Source organism: Cryptomeria japonica, chromosome 1 (assembly GCF_030272615.1).
Source record: "Cryptomeria japonica chromosome 1, Sugi_1.0, whole genome shotgun sequence".
Classification (NCBI taxonomy): Eukaryota; Viridiplantae; Streptophyta; class Pinopsida; order Cupressales; family Cupressaceae; genus Cryptomeria; species Cryptomeria japonica.
The window spans coordinates 323,647,522-323,670,953 of record NC_081405.1 but is presented as its reverse complement, the minus strand read 5'-3'; the positions used below and the strand labels follow the sequence as shown (position 1 = coordinate 323,670,953).

General features: G+C 38.9%; 1 protein-coding gene across 2 annotated transcripts in view; it reads right to left on the bottom strand.

Moving 5' to 3' along the window:
* Positions 1 to 20,510, bottom strand: part of LOC131073162 (putative alpha-L-fucosidase 1) — a 68,634-nt gene extending 48,124 nt beyond the window's left edge. Inside the window, exon 1 of one of the 2 annotated variants that reach the window (XM_058009561.2) lies at positions 19,789 to 20,510. In XM_058009561.2, the coding sequence (XP_057865544.1) occupies positions 19,789 to 20,309 (521 nt within the window). In that variant the 5' untranslated portion in view covers positions 20,310 to 20,510. The remainder of the gene's footprint in view (positions 1 to 19,788) is intronic. The other variant, XM_058009560.2, reaches the window with a different exon arrangement.
* Positions 20,511 to 23,432: the final 2,922 nt, after the last annotated feature.

Genomic DNA, 23,432 nt, shown 5'->3' with positions numbered 1-23,432 from the left:
TTCAGATACTTGGTGGGTTTTTCGAGAGCTTATCTGGGTTGGTCTCAGATTTTTTTGGGTGACTCGTTTTCCGTGCCAACAAATTTGCCTTGGAATTTAAAAACAGTCCGCTATTTCTGCTAATTCTGTGGACGTTGGGAATTGTGGTGTCTTTTGGGCGCCGTTTATGTTGTACATCCAACCTAGGGTTTCTACCCCTATTTTTTTTTACGCTTTTTTTGGAAAAATAAAATCGTCTATATTTTTCTTTTTTTTTTACAAAAAAATCAAAGGTATTTTTTTATTTTTTGCAAATTATTATTTTTTTCTGATTATTTTCAAGAAAAATTTCAGTTTTAAGTTTGCAAAAAATTTTAATTTCTAGGTTTCTTCCAAACCTCGAACTTAGCGCATTGGGATTTGTGTCTCAAATTCCACTCCAAAGTTTCAGATTTTTTATGCAGCTGCTTCTATTCTGATTTTTGAATCAGATTCTTTTGTCTCATGCTTTCACTAGGTTGACCTCGTTCAACCTCCATTTTCGTGATGGCATCTTTGACCAACATCATGTTGGAACACAGTCAAAAGTTCAACGGCTGCCACAACACCTGGAAACAGTGCATGTTTGCGATATCTAAATATCGTTACCTTTATCAGATTGATTTAGGCCAAACCTCGTCTTACAGGTCCCAGGGTTTTCACGATTTTTTCCTGAAAAAATTGTCTGTCGGTTTTCTGATTTTTTCCACAAAAAATCATGGGAGGGTTTTCACGATTTTTTCCTCAAAAATTGTTCACAGGGTTTATAATTTTCCCTTAAAAATTATCTCATTTGTAATCCGCGATATTTGCATAAGATTTTAGTTATCTGGATTTTACAGTTTTTTTCCACAAAAACGATGATTTGTAACCTCGAATTTCTTGGTTTTTCGATTTTCTCCTCAAAATCGTAAATTCTCTTTTCGAGGGTTCCTATTTAAGGGTTTGACGTTTTTTTCCTCAAAAATTGTGCTTTGTTGCAGTCGGTTTGGGTCACACCTATCAGGACAAACATCTGTAACTGTGGTATCTTGCAGTCAGTTTTGGAGTTGGTACTCTTCTGCAAAAAGGTTTGCTGATTTTTTTCCTCAAAATCATGGTTTCAGGCTTCAGTAATTCATGTGTGCCAGATCTCTAATTCGCATGTGAAGGATACATTAAATTGGATGGCTTTTGGTACTCTTGGTCATTTACATTTTGCAGATCCTAGGAGGGTCTGCATAGCAACGGATGGTCTTTGCATTTGTGATAATAACACCTGCAGTGTCTTCTGTAGGGCGTTGAGTACAATGACCATTAAGGAGGGTGTTAAAAATATTATTAATATCTTCTATAATGGTCATCTTCTATTTTTAGCAGTCATCTTAGTTGTCGACTTATTTAGCTATTTAGATTTTTAGTCGACTTATTTAGCTTGTTAAGTTAGCTTTTTATTATTTAGCCTTTTAAGCTATATTTAGCCTTTTAAGCTTTTTAGCTTATTTGATTTCACTTTAACGACTAGTTCTATTTATAGAACATCGTCTTGTAACCTCTATATATACATGTGTATATCGTTCAATGTAATTATCCGATTATTGAATCATTCATTCAATTTATTTTTCAATACCATCCTATCTGAGCATGAAACAACCCTTGCCATGATATCCTCGTCAACACTAAATGTATCAAACATGTAGAGCTTTGGATTTAGGTTGTAGGCCAAGGAATGTGTCAACTAAAGACATTGGTTCATCCATTTGCAAACAATGATGGGTCAAATGATCTCAATTTTATTTCCATCATAATAATGCAAAATGACCTCTTTGGCCTTATCCATGGCCTCATGGGGATAACCCATTGGCATGCCACCCCCATCCATCCACCAAACACAAAACCTTGACCAAAGGTTTTGTCACCTCAAAATCTGAAAATACATTTTAAATTTATTAAAAAAATAACTAAAAACAAAAGGAAGGAAATAGACACTTCCCTATAAAATTAATGTCTATAATTGTTAACTACCCTAAGTAACTCTACATATTTATGAACGGCTGAATATAAATATTTCTTGTGGTCTACTCCCCTTTGATTTCTTTGGAATATGGAGACTATCCAAGCATTGCTCACAACCATTTGCTTGAGAGAGAACTACAGCCGCAATGCTCTACAAAGTGCGGAAGTGAGTGACAAATTGTGTCACCCCCAGATGCACAAGCTCCTTGCTAGTCACATGATCTCTTCTCAAAGAAAAGACCCAAGTAAGGTTGTAGATAAATTTGGTAATTTGTCTAGTGTCTTCAACCACACTTTTGACACATCCAATATTCTCAATGTCCTCTAGTATAAAATTCAAGCAATGTGCAACACAAGGACTCCAACATGTCTCCTTATGGCTACATATGCAGCTACATTTGACATGACAATTTGGATAACATTCTCAGCCCTATCATCCTAAATCACCCCACCGAACAGATTTTTTTTTTATATTGAATATAGAGAAAAAAAACAAGAGTACATATCCGAGAATATCAATGACTAAACAGCCTCAAAAAATCATGCTAACATATTGGACTGTTTGTATGCTGATCCCACTGGATTCCTAACTAAGAAGGATTGGCTAATAATATATATCTAACTAGATACATAATTGTGCACAATATGTACAATGACTGTCTATTTACATCCATGCGGCCCATCCCAGGGGGCCTTCCATCCGGACCAACCTCTGATCATCTCTCATCCTGGCTGAGTATATCATCTGCTGACGAATCAGGGTTCTATTGCCCTTGATTTCTTCCAAAAAGGCATCTAGGGCGCTGAGAAAAGGAGTACCCTCAGCATTTAGTCTATGCCATGTGTATCCGTGAGAGAGCTCATGAACGAAGATTCTGGTGTGGCCGTCATTCAAAAACCTCTGGAATTTCTCCTTGTTTAGCCTAATCACTAAATCCACCTTTGAAGAAACAAAGTAGTGTGTGAGTCTACGACAAGACTCAGTAAGGACACTCTCTTTACTTTGAACCTTCCTTCATTTTTTATTTTCCATAATACCAAAGAATTTCACAAGATAACAAATTCCAAAATAAATTGTTATCTTTTTTATGGCCTATAATATAACCAGTAACAATATCAAGAGCGCTAACATGCAATGGAAATGAAAATCCAAACATTAACCAAATTTCCTTAGCAATGATAAAATCAAAGAATAATGTCTAGTAGTTTCATTGACTTTACATCAGTGTTCCACGGGGACACATCCCCCCCCTTTTTGGGCGCATCCCCCCGTCAGAAACGTCTGGGGGACGGGGGGACGGGGACGCGACGTCCCCCGCCGTCCCGCCACCACCACCACCACCCAAACGCCGCCGAGACGTGGAGACGTCGCGTCTCCCAGGTGGGAGACGTCTAGGCGTCTCCCCATCTCTCGAGAGACGCCCAGACATCTCCCGCGTTCCCACGTCTAAACAAACCGAAAAAAGCCATTTTTTAAAAGCATGTGCCTTTTGGGGGGTTAAGGGGTAACCCTAATTGGACGTGGGTCCCACCCTACCCCCCAAAACAACACAAAAGCATGTTTCTTTTAGATTTCACTCTCATTTTGGAAAACTGATTTTTTTTCCAGCAAGCTGAAGAGGAGGAAAAACTTGAAGAAGAGTGATTGAAGGAGTGAGAAAAGTGATTGCAAGCGTGATAGGAGCTGCTAGAAGCAAGAAGAAGAGGAAGAAGAAGATTCTTCTACATTTTGGAGAGATTTTTCAAGCACAAGGTAGGGTTTTTCAACTTTTTCTTGTTTTTTTTTCTGATTTTCATTGTTTTATGTCATTTTTGGATTTTTTTCCCTAATCATCTCAAGACTCAAAATGAGATTTGATGTTGAATCTTGAGGGAAAAATGATGCCCTCAAGATTCAACATCAAATCTCATTTTGAGATGAATAGGAAAAAAATTTAAAAATATATTGTTAAACTAGGCTGATTTTATTTTTATTTTTATTTTGTGAAATGCAGTGTCAATTTCACAATGAGCTCCCAAGGCATGAGTGAAGATGACATGGAAATCCATTCTCATAGTGACAATGATTCAGAATATGAACCTAAAAATGAGGGGGGTGACCATGGGGCTGATCCTGAAGCCCAATCTAGTTCTATGGCGAGTGCACCAGCTAGTACAGGTTGCCCTTCAGAGTTGTTGGCACCATATGCTAGGGGTCATTTTGATCCTAAGTCTCCTCTAAAACAGTTTGCTTCACAAATATCAGTACAAGGCACATCACATTCAAGTGGGGGAACAAGGAAGTGGAAGTGCAATATTTGTGACACAGAATGGTTCGATAGCATGAGTAGGGTGAATGCACACTTTTTGTTTTGGAAAGGAAAACGCGTGAAACATTGTAAGTTTTTGGAGGAAGACAAAAATATACAGTACAAAATTGAGTTTAACAGGCTTTGGGGGTTCCAGATGACACAAATATTTCAATGCCTACTACTTTCTCGGCTAGGGCAGCACTTCAGGGCAACCAGAATGTGCCACATACTTCTCATGCTTCGCAGACGAGAGGAATGATGTTTGGATCTCCATCCACTTCCACTTCTACTGCCGCCAGGGCTGGGAAACATAGGTTGCAAACACCACAGAGCAACCCCATTGCTGATATGTTTAATGTGCAGCTTAGAGATAAGATAGATGAATCCATTGGCAAGTTCTTCTTTGCCAATGGCATTCCATTTCATGTTACACGATCTCCTTATTATAGGGAGATGATGGCTATGGTGGCCAAAGGAGGACCATCTTATGTGCCACCAGGGGAGACGAAAATGAGGACCTCGATCTTGGATAAATGCTATTCCAAGATCAATATTTTGATGGAGAAGATGAAGGCATGTTGGGTGGCATCGGGGTGCAGCATAGTTATGGATGGGTGGACAAACATTAGCCATCGTCCACTCATCAACGTCATGGTCACATGTGCAGAGGGCCCATGCTTCCTTAGAGCAGTTGATTGTACAAGGCATCGTAAAGATGCTGAATTCCAATTTCAGGTCCTCAGGGAGGCTATTGAGGAGGTTGGGCCACAAAATGTGGTCCAAGTAGTGACAGATGCAGCCCATGTGTGTAGAGCAGCAAGGAGACTCGTTGAGGCAGCCTATAGACACATTTGGTGGACCCCATGTTGTGTGCATGCCATGAACAATGCACTCAAGGACATGGGGAAGATAGACTGATTAGAAAAGTGGTCACCGATGCGAGAGATGTGCGCATGTTTATCTACAACCACCACACTTCACATGCACTCTTCAAGACCTTCGCGAAGGAGTTCTTGAAACCAGTTGAGACTAGATATGCATCCTATTTCATTCTCTTGGAGAGAATGATTGAGTTGCAAGAGGCATTGCAACTCATGGTTATGACTAATGAGTGGAATAGGTGGGCTAAGGCCAAGAAAGAGCAGGGGAGAAGCGTGAAGGAGATAGCGAAGAGTGATGTGTTTTGGACTAATGCGAAATACATTGTCTCCATCATTTCTCTAGTATTCCAGGTGATCAAATATGGGGATGGGGATGCACCTAACCTTAGAGAGGTGTATGAGTGCATTGACTCTATGCTTGACCAGATGAGGGCTGTTGTGTAAGTGAAGGACCCCTCTTTAGCATTCTACAATGAGCAAATCCAGCCTATCATTCAGCGTAGATGGGACAAGTTGAGCACTCCTTTGCATATGGCTGCCTTTGCCTTGAATCCTAAGTGGTTCAAGGCTAGACCGGGTAGACTGACACCGATTCAAGATGATGAGGTGAAGGCGGGTTTCTTTAGGTGCATAGAGAAGATGTTTGATTCCAGAGATGTCGGCACAATGCGCACTGAGTGGGGAAGATTTGCCACTCTTAGATGTTATTCAGATGTGGCAAAGATGGATATAGACACTATGGCACAAGAGGACCCACTTTTATGGTGGAATTGTCATGGCCCGAAATCTTTGACCACCACTCTAGCCATCCGTCTGCTATCCCAGGTTTCCAATTCTTCAGTTGCTGAGAGGAATTGGTCTACATATAGCTTCATCCACTCTCTTAAGAGGAACAGACTTACCTCTAAGAGAGCAGAGAAGCTTGTGGCTGTACACAGTGCTTTGCGTCTCATGGACCGCAAGACACTTGTGTACAAGGAGAGTCCAGCGGCACAATGGGATGTAGAGCCAGAGGAGCCTTCACAGATTGATGAGGATGATCCTACCACTTCAAATGCAAGGCTAGTTGGTGTGAGCTTGAGGGACCTTGATCTTCAGGAGTCCAGTAGTTCCAGTGAGGAGTTCGCAGATGATTAGAGGCCTCCATTAGCTACATTTTGAGTTTTGTCATTTTGTCTTTGACTCTAGTCTCTTTTGTAATGCTATTGCTACACGTATTTCGGTATTTGTATTTGGCTACTCATTGTAATGATGAATCATGTAATCATCTTTATTATTATAGACTTTGCAATCTCTTTTGTAATGCTATTGCTACACGTATTTCGGTATTTGTATTTGGCTACTCATTGTAATGATGAATCATGTAATCATCTTTATTATTATAGACTTTGCAATGGCATCAGATATTTGTATTTTTGTTTTCCTTTTTCGATATTCATATGATAGAAATGAGAAATCTCCAATTGGCAATTTGACAATTTCATTTGTCAAATTTTATTTAGCATTTAGCAATTAGTATTACTAATCTAAGTAATCTTGGTATTTCTTATAGTTTCATTTGAAATCTAATTCTTATACTGTTATACTGTTATACATCTTTTCAAAACTAGTTTTTCAAGTACTATATGTATATGTATAAGTATATGAGCACCACCAGCCCGCCACCCCCCCGCCGTCCCCAAATTTAGGCCCTTGGTCCCCCCGTCCCGGAAACGCGTCCCCGCGTCCCCCCATCCCCAACGCCCATGGAACACTGCTTTACATATGGTACAAATAACATCTCTATTATTATCAGGTCTGATAAGAAGCTTATCAATCATTAGCAGCCATTTGAATGTCTTCTTTTTGGGAGCCAACGGGCTGCTCCAAAACATTTTAAACAACTTACCCCATTGCATGGGTGTTAAGTCAGAATACCAGTAAGAATTAATGTGCTTAAGAATGCTATCATTGTGCATAAGAGAGTTATAAACAGAAATGGATTTCAACTTACATAGCTTAGTGTCGTCAAACCAAGAGAAGTCTACAAACCTGTTATCAATAGTTACACATCTTTTGGGAAGTTGCAAAGCAACACAGGCGTTATACATGAAGTTATAAGTTCTCTTATTGGATGTCGAGAGGTGATACTTACCAGAGAGGTCATCCCATGAGATGAGATCATTATTCAAAAAGATATCCTTGAAACAGCAAATGCCTCTGTTAGCCCAATTTTTGGCCGAACAACCTTGAGTAAGGGCTAGGGGTTTTCCATTGTAGAATAAATTCCACCAAATTGACCTTTCCCCACATATGAGATCATCCCTACTGGCCCAACTATTAGCTATATTGTGCCTAACGATCTCCCGCGCCCTCCAAATTGACTTGAACACCGATGAGCCCGCAGTAGAGACAGGGAAACTTCCAACTAAAAGGTCACTAAGAGGAAGGCATTTCCAGGATTTAGCAGTTTTGGGAACACCCACCTTGATATTATTCCTAATAAGTATCTTTCATGGCTCATTTCCTTCCAATGCATGGAATATCCATTTAGGTGCTAAAGCAGTCCCTTGAGCTTTAAGATCCTTCAGCCCCAAACCCCCAATTGCCTTGTCCATACAACACCACTACCACTTAGCTTAATGAACCTTTCTATTCCCTTTTCCATCTGACCACAAGAAATTTCTGATGATTTTTTGAATATCATTAATTTGGTCATTACTGAACATCCACACCGATGCATAGTAGATACTGTATGAGGAGAGAATTTTTTGACAGACTTGTATTCTCCCTACTAGCGAGAGGTAGTGATTATTCCACTTGGTGAGTTTCCTTTCAATCTTGCTTTTGATCCAACTCCACATATCCTTAAGACAAGGAGAGACAGAGAACGAAATCCCTAGGTATCTGACAATCTTGTAAGGTCCTCCCCACTGAAACCCATAGGGAGCAAGCCAATCAGGAGGGTGATCAAACCAACTGAGCAAGGTAGATTTAGACTGTGAATTTTTTGCACCAGAGGCCTCACAGAACATCTTAAGTTTGAAGGATAAAGAGTCCATGTTACTCTTAGATAGCTCGAGAAATAGTGCAATATCATCTACAAACTGTATGTTAAGCAGATCCAATTCATCTGGTAGAGTAAATCCCTTTACTTTAGGAGATAAGGTGTCATCTCTTAACAGGTAGTACAAAGCTTCCAAGGCAATAACAAAGAGGGCAGGGACAAGAGGAGGACATCCTTGCCTAATAGACTCAGCTTAAGGGATTTTTTGGTCAATGTGATTTCTATAGGAGGTTTGTTAAGGGTTTCTCATAGGCTGCAACTCCACTTACAGACTTGACAAAGAAGGAAGCTTTTGAGTGATCCAATTTAGCAAATAAGTGTTTTGAGCACTTCAAACAATTGATGTCTACATGTCATGTGTTGGCAATACTAGCAATACTAGATTTCTCCAAACCTTTTGAGTTGGATCGTGATGCTTCCGGAGAGGGGATTGGAGTTGTTTTGATGCAAGAGAAGCACCCCATAGCATTTGAGAGCAGGAAATTCAGAGGTGTGGAGAGGAGCTACTTTACCTATGATAGGGAGATGTTGACCATCATGCATGCCCTGGCCAAATTCAAACCATACCTAGTATGTAATATCCCTTGCTGATTATGGCCTTAAATGCTGAAGATAGGCTCAAGGAATATTGTCAAACAATTGTCCTTCAACCCTTAAACCAGCTGTTACAAAAATCTGATCACTTTTTATGGCTCAAGATATTATATCAAACAATTCACATACAAACATTAGGCTTGCTGTTTGAGTTTCAAACTGATAATCTTAGGTGTTATTGACATGAAAAAGGCTTTGCATAACTTTGCGTATTATTGACACCAATGAAAACTAATATTTACTGATTAAAATTGATGTAGAGGGCATACAACAAACTATCAAGAAGAAATACACCTCAAATGCAACTTCAATATGAAATGAACATTTTAACAAACACTTGCCATACATGCTTCAGAATAACAAACTGAATATCCAATACTGCTGTCATTAATATCTGATTACAATTTCAGACTGCTAGAAATGACACAATAGCACTGATTTCTCAGACCTAATTGACTTATGTGGTATTCAATGGCTGCCCCTACTTTTCTGAACATAAGGTACTCAGAAATTAGACATTACATAGGCAAATAATGATCAAGAACCTGTTTATTTGTCGCCACAACGAAGAGTAGATCGCAGCGACCATGTAGGAGCTGTCACATGAATTTTTTAAGGCTTCAATAGTGAAATCGCCCCACTAGGAGTATGACACCATATGCCCTTACGTTGCAAATGTAATAACAAATAAATACAGCACTCTCTCCCTTCCAAGTAATGATTGAAATGATTGCCAAGGCCAACCAAGTTGAATGAACAAATGCCCACAAATTCTGAGCAACCAGCAATGAGTAATGAGTGAAAATGTATGACTCGGTAGGTTTGATCGCCCTCCATGGTAGACCACAATTTAGACTGAAAATCACCTTCAAACTCCTCCAAACCACCACCAAAAATACCTCCAAGAAATCGCCTAACTTCCCTTGTAGTGCAGTTATAACATGGATGTCAATTAACCCTATAGTTGAAGCATTCTCCCAATTCGACCTCCATGAATGCTGATGCAAAACACAATAAGCTCCAAGTTGAACTCCTGAGGTAGAGCTCACAACCAGCGATAATTTGGAAGATCTTTCACAACCTCAAAATTGCATTACCAATTGAGAGTTTTCGTTCCCAATGGCTGAAGATTAACTACAAAAACCCTTGGCTCCACAAGCTATCAAACAAAGAAGGTGTCAAAACATTCGATGCCAAAATAATGAGCCTCACCCTCTATTTATTCTTTTCCTCACATGGGTCGACCTCCTTCTAGAAGATTCTCTTTTACAACATAATATTTAATTGCACTTTAGATAATATTAAAATATCATTAAAATATAAAGTGCAATTGACTTCATACGTGACATCATATGTGAGAATACGTTATCTCATAAAAAATCATATAAAAATAAAATGCGAAGCCACAAGCAACTGCCCACACCCCTCTTATCAACTCCTTGGCCTATGAGGGTCAAGTAATAGGCCAAACCCCTCTGCGAACTGATCCTCATGAAAATGAGGCCATTACAATCCGCCCTCCCTGAAATTGCTTGTCCCCAAACAATCTCAGTAGTAATAAAAACTCTACTCCACCTAGATCCCAAGGGAAGATATGTGTAATGTCCCTACCAAACAGCTCCTGTAACACCAGCACTAACACCACCAAATGAATCTGTTGTATCAACTCAATAGCTGATGTGAATCATGCCAAAGAAAGATGTGCAATGGGAACCCAAGTAGGACAGCCATTGATCAATGACGAATCTAAGAAGATTAAATCACCAACCAACAAGTAGATAGCTGTCATATCGTATGAAATGGGTAACAAATCCAAAGATGGATTGTGGTTGCCTTCATTACCCTCCAAGGACAACTCTTGAGTGGCTGATCCACTATGAGTGTCATCACAAAAATCATCATCACCCTCAAAAGAATGTTCAACCTCAACAAAATTTCCAAAATTAGACAAACTTTGCCTATCATTATCTATGGAGTGTTAAATTTCATGAATGTGTTGAAGATGGAGCTTGGTTTGTTGAACCAACAACTTGGCTTTCTTTGCCCTTTCTAGCCATCCATCAATCAATCTTTAGGACTGCTCCATATCAGTTGCTCCAAAGTGTCTGAAACTTGTCTTGAAATGAGATGCAACATCAAAATTTCCATGTCCTCTACTTGCATCATGTGTACCAACCATAGTAACACTTATGTCACTTCCTTTTTCATAATTAAAGGTTGCCATATCATGAAAAAGTGAAGACATACCGCTGCTATTCATGCATAGAAAACAGGGACTAATTTCAACTTGTTTGTCCTTGCCTTTGAATTCCTCCTTGGAATGATGAACAATTGCATGGCCTTTGTGGGTTGAATCCATATTATCTTCCTCACTTTTATCACCCACAACTTGAATGTTATCATAGAAAGATTCCATAATACTATCTTCCTCATGTGACAATGTGGTTACCTCATGTTGATGTAAAGAAGTATGACTGTTGTTATCAAAATCAAAATAGTTGTCATACCATTGTGTAAAGTCTTCACCCTTTTCAAGCACCTCTTCAATGCAAGCTTCATGGCCCACACTTGTAGACTCATCTTCACAAATTCTTCCATGTGTAAGGACTGCAATTTCAGGAGCATTATGGGACATAATGCTACTGTCCTCAAACAAATCAATGATGATATCATGCCATTGCAAAGTGTCTCCTCCATCATGTGTAGTCAAAACACTAGTGGCTGCTCCATTAGGATCATTTTTCACATCCACCTTAATATCTCGGGCCTCTAATGTAGTAGTCTCAAGTGAAACTTCTTACAAAGATGATGTACGCAACTCATTCCCCAAGGCTATCCGCTTGAGTTATATCAGCATGCCAAACAAAGTCATCATATAATTTTTTGCATATCATAGGTGAGGTATCTCTATCCTTATGTTGTTCCACCAATCTCCTCAACAATTCATGTGCCATGGGTGACACATCTTGCTCACCTTTCCAAACAGCCCATAAGTCATTTGACATGAGTTTAGAAATTGCATCATCCTCCTCATACAAAACTGAAAACATGATGCATTGCAAAGAAGTAATCACGCTACTAGGATGAACCTCATCAATAACCCTCCAAAATATATGAAACATCTTGCGAATGATATCTACACAATCCAAGGATATCATAATGTTTTCAAATCTGAACTTTGCAAATATTTCAAGTAGAATCCAACTGGTTTACTTCAACCCTTGCCCGTTCTTAATTAGAAACAAGAGTGTAACTCCATGGACTTCATCACCAAGCTACCTAAGGTGCTGGGCAAGGATTGCATATATGTTGTGGTTGACAGATTGATCAAATTTGCACATTTCTTTGCTATTGCAGCAACATATACTACAGCACAAGTAGCTAATTTATTCTTCAGGGAGATTTTCAGATTACATGGGAGCATAGTGAGTGATAGGTACAGCAAGTTCCTAAGCCTTTTTTGGCAAGAGCTTTTAGGATTGAGTGGGACTGAGCTCACTCCTAGCATGAGCTACCACCCACAAACAAACAGATGGTCAACCAAAAATAGTGAACAAATGGGTGGAAGGGTATCTTAGAAACTATGTTTCGAGAAAGCAAAGAACTTGGATTAAATGGTTGCACCTCGGTGAGTATTGCTACAATACTACCCATCACATGTCCATCAGGATGTCACCATTCATGGCTTTATATGAGGTAACCAACTTAATGGATTTGTTGTTTGGTGAAAACAGAGTGCCTAAGGAAAAGGATTTATTGCAAGAGAGTCAGGGCATCATGAACTCTTTGAAGGAGAACTTGCAGCAAATACTGAATCAGCAGAAGTTATATGCCGATCAGCATTGAGATGAACACAGTTTTGAAGTTGAGGATATGGTATATTTGAGACTTCGACCATATAGACAGTCTACTCTAAAGAAAAGTGGAGCAGAGAAGCTTAAGTTAGGTTCTATGGTCCATTCAAAGTCTCCGAGAGGGTTGGAGAGGTTGCCTTTGAGCTTGACTTACTGGCTGGCAACAAAGTACAAAATATGTTTCATGTATCGAAACATACAGCAACTTAATTGATCTGTCTTCAACCAGCTTCCGAATGAAGTGACAATGAAGTTCAACATGCTTGGTTCTCTCGTAGAAGATTGGATTCTTCGCCAATTTGAGCACCCCCTGATTGTCATGGTAAAGGGGAGTAGGACCTGCTTGAAACATTTGCATGTCTGAAAGCATCTGTCGAAGCCAAACTACCTCACAAGCTGCCTTAATTGTTCCTCGATACTCAGCTTCTATCGAGGAAAAGAGCCACTACCTGTTGTTTCTTGCTAGTCCATGTGACTGCACCAAATCCCAAACTGAAAAACATACCCAAATGTTGATTTTTTGTCATCAACGAAACCTACCCAATTTGAGTTTGTGTAACCAATAAGTTTAGGATTGTGACTTCTACCGTACAGGAGTCCAAAATCATAAATGCCCTTCACATAACGTAGCACATGCTTCACTGCTACCCAATGATCAGCCTTTAAAGCTGTCATGAAGCGTGAAATGTAGCTCACTACAAAACTAAGATCAAGCCTATAGCGGTAAGGTAGATGAGACTGCCCACCAGTTGCCTGAATGTTGATTCATTCACTATAGGTGAATCTGATATGGTTGTCAGCTTTAGCCCTTTCTCCATAGGTGTGGATGCAGGTTTGTAGTCTTGCATCCGAAACTTGTCCAGCAAACTGCAGGCATACTTTGATTGACAGATGAAGATACTACCTTCAGTCTACCAAACTTCAACACCTAAGCAATAGTGCAAAAATCCCAAGTCTGTCATGTCAAAGGACTGACACAAACTCTGTTTGATCTAATTGATCAAAAGTGTCGAACTACCAATGATAATGAGGTCATCGACATAGACAACAAGAATAAGAATATCATCACCAGTGTTTTTGACATATAGATTCAAATCAGATGGACTCCTCCGAAAGTCATTATCTGTGAGATACTTGTCAATTTTGATATACCAAGCCCGAGGAGCCTGTTTCAAGCCATAGAGTGCTTTCACTAGTCTGCACACCTGATGTTTTTTTCCAGCAACCTTAAATTCTGGAGACTGCATCATATAGACCTCTTCCTACAACTCACCGTTGAGGAATGCACTCTTAACATCCATCTGATGGACTTTCCAACCAAACTGAGCTGCTAAGGCAAGGACAAGCCGTATGGTACTCATTTTGGCTGTAGGTGCAAAAGTCTCCTCATGGTCAATGCCTTCCTTTTGTGAGAAACCTCGAGCAACGAGACGAGCTTTGTACTTGACAAGGGTTTCGTCAACTTTGTACTTAACTTTATACACCCATTTGTAGCTAATGGGCTTCTTCCCTAGAGGAAGATCAAAAAGAACCCAATTGTTATTCTTCATAAGACTATGGTGTTCAGCTTCCATAGCCTTTTCCCACTCAGTAATCCCTTTAGCTTCAAAATATGTTTGAGTTTCAAAAACACTATGAATGTTGGCCATAAGAGCAAAGTTGACTGTATTTTGCTGCTTAGTCTTATTTCTAGAAGATCTACCCTCGATGGGCTCATCAAGTCGAAGATCACTTATGGTCTTAGCCCACCATTTAGGCCGGAGAGTAGAAGAGCCAACATCAGATGCAGGAGGAATAACTTGAACTGGAGATGGAACAAGATCTGGAGCAAGTGGAAGATTAGCATCATCCGAAGGAAATTCAAGTAGTGCATCATCAAATTCAGATTCTGCATCATTCCTCCCATCAAGTGAACCAAATGGAAGACAGACACCTAAATCAGAAGCCTTCAAAGGCTGATCCTCATAATTCTACTCAAACGAGCAAAGCTGAAAAGGTCCTCGTTCTTCATCAAAGACAACATCACAACTGAAAATAAGACGATCAGTGTCTACATCAATCAGCCAATAAGCCTTGTGGTTGTCAATGTATCTTGTGAACATAAGTTTCTGACTCTTGGAATCCAACTTGGAGTGCCTGAAATCTGGAATCCATACATATGCTAAAGAGGCAACGACTTTCAAATGACTAATCTTGGGTTTGCGACCAGTCCAGGCTTCCTTAGGAGTCTTCCCCTTAACAACCTGTGTGGGAGACCGATTCAAGAGATAGACTGCAATGTATACTGCTTCTGCCCAATATTTCTTAGGAACATTCCTGTGTTCCAACATTGACCTAGCCATTTCAGTGATAGTGCAGTTTTGACATTCAACAACGTCGTTCTGCTAAGGAGTGTAGGGTGTGATTAACTAGCGTTTGATGCAGTGTGTATCACAAAAATTGGAGAAAGCCAAAGAACAAACCCCCCCCCCCCCATTTCTGACCTAAGAGTGACTATGGGACAGCCAGAATCTTTCTCTACTAAGGCCTCAAACTTCTGAAATACAGTAAACACATCCGATTTCTGTCTAAGAAAGTACACCCACATTTTACGACTAAAATCATCAATAAAAAGCAAGAAATACCTGCAACCAATAACAGAAGGTGTATTCATTGGACCACATACATCAACGTAAACCAACTGCAATACCTTTAAGGCTTGCCATGAGTCACCATCCTTGAATGGTGTCCAATGCTACTTCCTAGCCTGACAAGCTCCACAAACTCGATGATTGTGAGTCTAAATCTCAAGTAAGCCAAGAAGAAGATCCTCACGAAATAGCTGAGCAAGGTAATGAATGTTCAAGTGACCATACCATTGGTGCCAGAGATTGTTGATAGAAGATGATTTAGCTACAAAGGCATGCTCAAGAGAATCACCCGTATCCACAAGTCTGTATAGACCATGATCCTCGATGCCAACAGCTATTGTAGTGCGTGTCGCACGATCAACAATCGAACACTTATGTGAGCTGAATACCACATCAAGCTGAGGAGAATGCCGCATATTCTGGCTCACTAAGAGTAGGTTTAGTTCCATGCCAAGAACGTAGTATACATTGAGGAATATGAGATTCCTCCTACCAGACTGTATCTAGATGTTGCCCTTGCCGACAACATTATACTCTTCACCTCCTCCAAAAATGACTGAATCGATGTAAGGTGAGAAATCTATGAACCAATCACGCTAATGAGTGAAATGTCGAGAGGCACTGGAGTCTATGTACCAAGCAAAAGATTTCACATGATCTGCAGGATGCTTTGCCATGAAAGCGTAGAATGCAAATTCTTTCTAGTCGAAGTGCTCTACGACATTGGCTTTAGGCTGAGACCCTCCCTACTTTCGTTGCTCGGAAGCTATCCGATTCCAACAATCTTTTATCAAGTGGCCATATTTGCAATAGTTACATTACACTTCTTTCTTCTTCAAGCTATCCTGAGATTGGCTGGGGGATTTCTGCTGAGATGACTGAGATTTGCCTTTATCCTTGTGAAAGGATTTGGCCGCAAAGGCTTGCTCTAAGGAGGAGGAAATGGCAGTGCTACCAAACTGTTGTTTCCAACGGTCCTACTACAGAATTTTGGTGCACAACTCTGGAAATTTCAGATCAACATTCGTTGAAGTAATGTTGAGACTTTCTATGAAGTGCTCATAGGATTTAGGTAGACTCTTCAGGGTTATAACTACCATATCCTCTTCCTCCATTTTCTTGCCTATTTCTTCGAGCTGATCCTGAATGTCCTTAATCTTTGTCAGATACTCCTGTAAGGATATACGTTCATCCATCATGATAGAAAATAGTTGGTTCTTCAAGAAGAACACTCGACTCTTATCTAATGTCTCATGGAGATCCTTCAAAATGGTCTAGATCTCTACAGTTGTCTTGTCGGATGGCACTTGCAACATCTGATCATCAGTAACTGAAAGCTTGATAAGCATGACTGTTTCCCGGTTGCGCTCGTCAAACTTATCCTGATCTTGTCCAACTGTGGTAGGGCAAATCCCTTTTCCCAAAACGAGATCATCAAGGCAACGATATTCGAAGATGGTCATCATCCGCTGCTTCCATGTGTTATAATTTTTGCCATTAAATCATTGACTACCCTCCAACATGATGTTGGTCAATGACACCATTTTGCACGCTTTCTGAGGCATAGAAAACGAGAAAATCTGAAAAGGCGTAAAACTGAATACGGAATTCAAGGCACAGATCCCAAGGCAAAAACAAAGGCAAAATTAGATACAAACTTCAAAAAATACGAAGTATGGCTGGCATGAATCCCAATGTATGGATGTCTGCAGACCCCAAAAATTCTGAAAAAGACCCAAAAGAATATGGGAAAATCCCACAAGGAATCCACTGTCAAAAATTAATTTAGGAAAAAAAAAAAAGTGTTTTTTGCAAAACCCTAGCCAGCAAAATGAAAAAACCCTAGGTCATCAAAAAAAATTGTGCAAGAAGCTACAAAAATTCAACTGAAAATCAGAAGTCGTTCAAAAAACAAAATCGACGGCGCTTAAAAATTATGAAGATCGTGGCATGAAGAAAAGAAGAAATCGCAAGCGAAATATAAGTCACAATCGTCAATGAATAAAAACACTCGCAGAAAAGACGCGTTGCAAAAAGATGAAAGGACAATGCGGGCCGAAGTCGCAAAAGAGAAGATCATCGCAGGTCGCAGAATGCACACAGGTTGCTCTGGTTTTGAAGATAGTTGCAAAAAGTCGTGTGGTAATCTCACGCAAAGAAGAACACAATCCAAAAAATTGTGTCACGTGGATAAACAAAGAAGAGTTTTTCAACCCTCGTCACGAGCAGAGATTGCGCCAATAACAATCGCAGCGTGTAGAGAAGGTCAGAAAAATTTATGCGAACCCACAAGATGCAGGAAAACCCACGAACTACACAAACAAGTTAGTGAAAACCCATGATCTGCAAGGAGGAACACCCAGAAAACTTTGAAAAACTTTTGAAATTTTTTCTAAAAAAATTCCTTTCAAAAATTTTTACAAAAAAAAAAATCTCATAAAATTTTATTTCTGAGCTCTGATACCATGTTCATGAAATGCAATGATTTTATTAAAAGGATATAGCATTCGGATGTACATATAGCATTCGTGAAGATGATGTTTCTATTACGAAACAATCGTAAACTAAAGAAAAATAGAAACTACCTACTATGTACAATAGTTTACATAATTGACCATTAATAATTAATAAAAAGAGATATTATTTTAATACTAGTAGAGGATGCAACGTGGGAGAATGAGCAGATTTTGCAGCATCCAGAGTTGAGATTACTTGAGGACAAACAATTTTGGGAAGGTTGAAATGTAACATCCCCTTCCTAAAAAGTTCAGTATGGTGGATCATTAGCCTATTCAATGGGTTCTTGTAAGCTAATGAGTTAGGGTTAGGGAACTCATGGTGAAAGTTTATCTAGCAATTTAGCAATGACAAGTGTTTTTTTTTATCTCCGTAATTACGATGTGCATAACACCCTTTTCTAGAATGGTTTTGTTGAGTTTCCAATTCTTACTATTTTTAGTAAGTCAGTTTTGAGCACCAATTGAGCCAATTGTCAACGTTACCATTTTTAGATGTGTCAATGGAAGCAATTAATATCGATATCTCGATATTTATTATAGTCCCACACATTTAAATTAAAAAATGGTAAGTTATTAAATAATAAAGTTAAATTAAAGATTTCATTTTCTCATTATTTTAATCTATTCAATAAAGGACTATAGTGGCACCAAATATTAAGTGAAGTGTGTTATTTAATTAAAGGGGACTTTTTGGGATGTTAGCCACCTAGGGGAGGCATAAATTTTGAAAATATAATTTAAAAGTGACTACTTGGCTTAGGCATAGCTTCTTCGAGAGCTATAAAAGGAAATTCAAAGAGCTCTTTTCTTATGCTTGAGTTGATATTTTGATATTCTTCTTGCTAGATGAACATGTTTCAGAAGCTATAAAAGAAATTCAAAGAGCTCTTTTCTTATGCTTGAGTTGATATTTTGATATTCTTCTTGTTAGATGAAATGAACATGTTTCTTCCTGAAGGTTTGTGAGGACGAAATCCCTTACAAGCAACATCTTCCACGTTGGTGAGAGAGCCAATCTGAAGGATTTCTTAGTGATTCCATACAGGAATCACAAATTGAACTTATTTGTGAGTTAAATATTCAAAAATTGCTGGAGTTTATTGCATATCAGATTGAAGAAAGTTGATTGAAGAGAGCGGAGGAGATTATTTGTTGTCTTTGCTGGTCATACTTCTTCCTTGGGCTGGCCGTACTGCACTCTAGTGAGGGCGTGGGAGTTGGACAAGGGGGCCACTAGGGTTTGAGCAAGGCTTTGCAACTTCTTGGCAGTCATTTGGGTTTGTTTCAACCATTCTATTTCATCATGCAGCCTTTCGAAGGTTTTCTGGAGTGTGGCATCCTATCTCTTTGTTGCCAGTTGCAGTTTTCAGTGCCAGACCAGACCTCTTTAATGCTGGACTTATGGAAACAAAACCAAAAAAAAAAAGAGTGCTTATTACATTGATTGTGTTCATCAATGGAGACTAATTGAATATTAAGAATTTTCATACTTTCCCTTTACACAGTAACATTCTCCTCAAGGTGCTCTTCAACAATATTTATTTTCTGATAAACAAGCCCACAAATAATAACTAACGGGAGAGCAGAGGACAAAACAAAACTACAAGGACATAACCACGCAAGAAGGACCATAGCATGGACATTGCCCGGTCTAAAAGCAGAAAATATTGGCAGGTTTGTGACAGCATATGCAATGCTGATCCAATTGCAGATCAGATTATATCAGTCAATCAGACTCTTAACTTACATAGAGTTTATTTATTTCCTCAGATTCCGTTGAATAGAATAAACTCACACAGGATCATGGTGTTACCAGGTTAAAAACGTACAATGTTGAAAGTTGAATGGAATAACAACCAACCAAAGATCGCCCCTTTGAAAAGATATATCAAACATACTTTTTTAAAAACTAAACTAAAAAAACTAAAAAATGACATCATCTAAACAACCTAACTCTTACCTGGTAAGCAGCTCGCGCATCTGAGCCAAGTAATGCTGGTTATACCGCAGGGTGTCACCATAACAGGCCTCGTGACGGTCCCAGGGGGACAGATATAGACCAAGCCCTATCCCTGCCTCCCTGGCGGCCGCTGCCAACTCAGCAACCACATCACCATTACCCCCTTTCCAGGTACTGCTCTTGACAGAGTAATTGGTGTAAGCGGAGGGCCAGAGGCAGAAGCCGTCGTGGTGTTTAGCTGTCAGGATGACGCGGCGGAAGCCGGCTTCTTTGGCGACCCTCACCCACTGTCTGGCATCCAGGTAGCCCGGATTGAAGAGCGAGGGATCTGCTTGGCCCGTTCCCCACTCGCTGTCTGTGAAGGTGTTGATGCCGAAGTGGAAGAACATCGCCATGCCGCCCAACTGCCATTTCAACTGCTGCGCTGACGGAAGCGGTAGAACGGGCAGAGGGGGTGGAGTATTCGTTGCCCTCGCTGACCACGCTGTTAGCAGAATCAACAATACTGATACAGATTCCATGGAATATGGGAAAAATTATAGATATGATCGCCGTGTATCTCTCTGGAGCTTCAGAAACCGTAAATGAACTAAATGAACATTGTGCATCTCTCTGGTGCTTGCCTTAGCAGTTTCTTCTGAGCTTATCTTCAGTGGAAAATGGTAGATCAATAGTTTGAGTAAACTCGAAAAACGTAGAAATGATGTTAGTTGATGATTTGAAGGATGGGTAAGTCAATGAAAATTGTTTATTATTGATGCCAATTATTATTGGTGCTTACTTGAAATAAAAAATAATAAAATGATGTATTTGCTTGCCAAATCTGTTTTGTTTTGTCATTTTGTATGTTGTATAAAAAAAATTTGGCCAGACATCACTTTCGAGAATTTTTTATATAGTATTTTCACATTAGGGAGAGAGAGGTCTATAATGGAGAGATTTATTCCACAGTTCATATGCAGTCTTATATGGATCGAAAATTAAAAATATATCTTTGTCATTTCAGCAATTTTACGGTGGAAAAAAAAAAAAAGTTTATACATATTTTCAATTTATTTGTCACATGTTCATTGATGAGAGGTGGAGTGGGTAAATTTTTTGCCTATTTGGAGAGGTGACCAAGTGTGGCTCAAGATGACCCTTGGTCCTTACATGGCATAAGAGCAGTATGTGTCCACCATGTCATGTGACAAGCAAGCTAAGCACTACTACTAACCTGTATTTACTAGAATATAACGTGTGTTGCCTCTTCTTTCCCTCTTAGCCAACCACATCAACTTTGCATCCCTTCACATTTTCTTGTCATGTGACAAGCAAGCTAAGCACTACTACTAACCTGTATTTACTAGAATATAACGTGTGTTGCCTCTTCTTTCCCTCTTAGCCAACCACATCAACTTTGCATCCCTTCACATTTTCTTGTATGGGAAGGTGCCAACTTTCCAGGCATTAAGCATTCAATGCTTACGAAACTCGCTTTTCTCCCTCACAAACACCCCATTATTGAGATATTTCTTCTTGATAGTTTGTTTTAATAGGCACCAAGACATTTTTGCCTCTACTTTGTATTTGCTAACTCTTTCGCAAAAAAGAATGATTGTCGATGTTGGGTGCTGGCTCGCTAATCATCTTCAACGCCATCATGGCAGGTAACGTAAGCATCGACCAATGGAATGGTCACCAATGCTTCATAATATATAACATTGTTTCTTTATTTTTTCAATTAACTTGGTTGAATGCTACCTTCTCTCAATGCTTTTAGGTTTCAATGACAAATAAAATGGTGGCCAACATTGAATCATTGATCATTGCTCTTCCACATGGTGGCCTACAGGGGTTCAATTTAGGTGAGGATTTATATCCTCACTAAGGCAATGAACCATCACATGTTTGTTTTGGGTGCTTCTTACAATAATGGTTTTCTTTTATTTTGTTTGCCTCTACTTTATATTTGCTAAGTAGAAGGTTCTTTGGTTTTTTGGGTGCTTCTTTCAATAATGGTTTTCCGGTTATCATTCTATTATTTCAAGTTGAATGCATGAGGCATTTTGTTTATTTAACTTTCTATATAAAAGATTCAGAAGATTGCAAGCTTTAAAGTGTCGGTCGGTGTTTATGAGCATGGGCATATTTTGTGTTTTGTAACACATTAACTCTTTATTGGAATTCTAATAGTCTATCAAAGCATCACTATGACTCATTTGATTTAAGTTATAAATATAAGTTTACATTTCTTTTAATTTGTTATACAAATAAGTTATCTATAGTTTTATTGTTTGCCAATAGTATTATAAGGTTGGTGTTCATTAATTAAGTGCGCGTTGTGTGTTTAAATTATATTTAAGATGGTTCTTTAAGCCATTAATAGGTTTACAATTTGTCTGCTTTTATTCATGGAGTTATTATCAAGTTTATGTCTTGTCCATTTGTTTCATTTACTCTACATTATTATTTACTATTTTTTGTAGTTGTCTAGTTAGATTGGTCATCTCAACAAGATATTGCAAAAAAAAAGCATGCATGATAACTTTCAAAAGGAAAAAGATTTAGAGAAAGCATCATTATATCTAATATGAGAAATATATTTACAAATGAATTTTCTAAAGTTTCCAAAGATGATGTCAAACAAATTATGAATCCTATGTAGAGCAATTTTCCATTTAATGATTGTGTTAATAATAATAATTTGGAGTTTTAGAAATTAGTGCATGTCTTCATAGATTAATTTATTTCTTTTCTATAGCAAAAAGTATTAGAAATTAGTGCATCTCTTAGAAAATATTATTATATCAATGGTAATTTATAAATAGTAATATTTTATAAGTTGGTTGTTGGGAAGTTTCTTGTAAGGAATAAATTGCTTTCTATTTGAATCAATGGGTTTCTGAACCAATATATGCAATCATCTTAAATGTTGAAGATGGTTGAATAATTAATGTGTATGACCCTTTACATCTAACTTAGAAGCTTGCATGGGATCACCTTGTGATGTAGCGGTCATGTGGTTGCACTATTAATGGTGCAGCCAAGATTCAAATCCTCATTTGGTCCAAATGGTGTTAATGTCAATTTGGGCCCACCTTGGTGGACATGTTGGAGATTGGTAGACATGTTGGAGGTTGGTGGGCATGTTGGTGGACATGTAGGAAGTTGGTCGATGTGGAGGAGTTAATGCCTTGATTTGATGTACTTGTGGATGGGGTCCCCCTCTGTGACCCCACTGGTTCAAAGCTCTAGTCAAAAGCCCTTACCGAGCAAAAAAAAAAAACTTAGAAGCTTGCATATTGCACCTGCTCATAACAAGATGAGAAGTGTAGACCACATGTGAAAGTATATAGGGTTTACCTACTTTTAGGGTTTTCCTTTTCTGCATTTAAGGTTTTCCTTTTTTTCACCCTCTCCTTATCACATTTGTCATTTTACTTTTAAAATCGATGCATATTTAAGCCATAAGATGCAAGATTCATAAAATCTTCACTTGATGTGTCGCTTCTAAGCGTCATTCTGCCAGAGTTCTCCAAAGAGCTAGTTCACATAAGCGTTAGCTCTAGAAGCTTTTACAAGTCCAAAAAACATTCATTTCTTAAATCCATTTTAAGAAACATTGTAAGATATTAGAAGGCATTAACTGAATAAAATTCAAT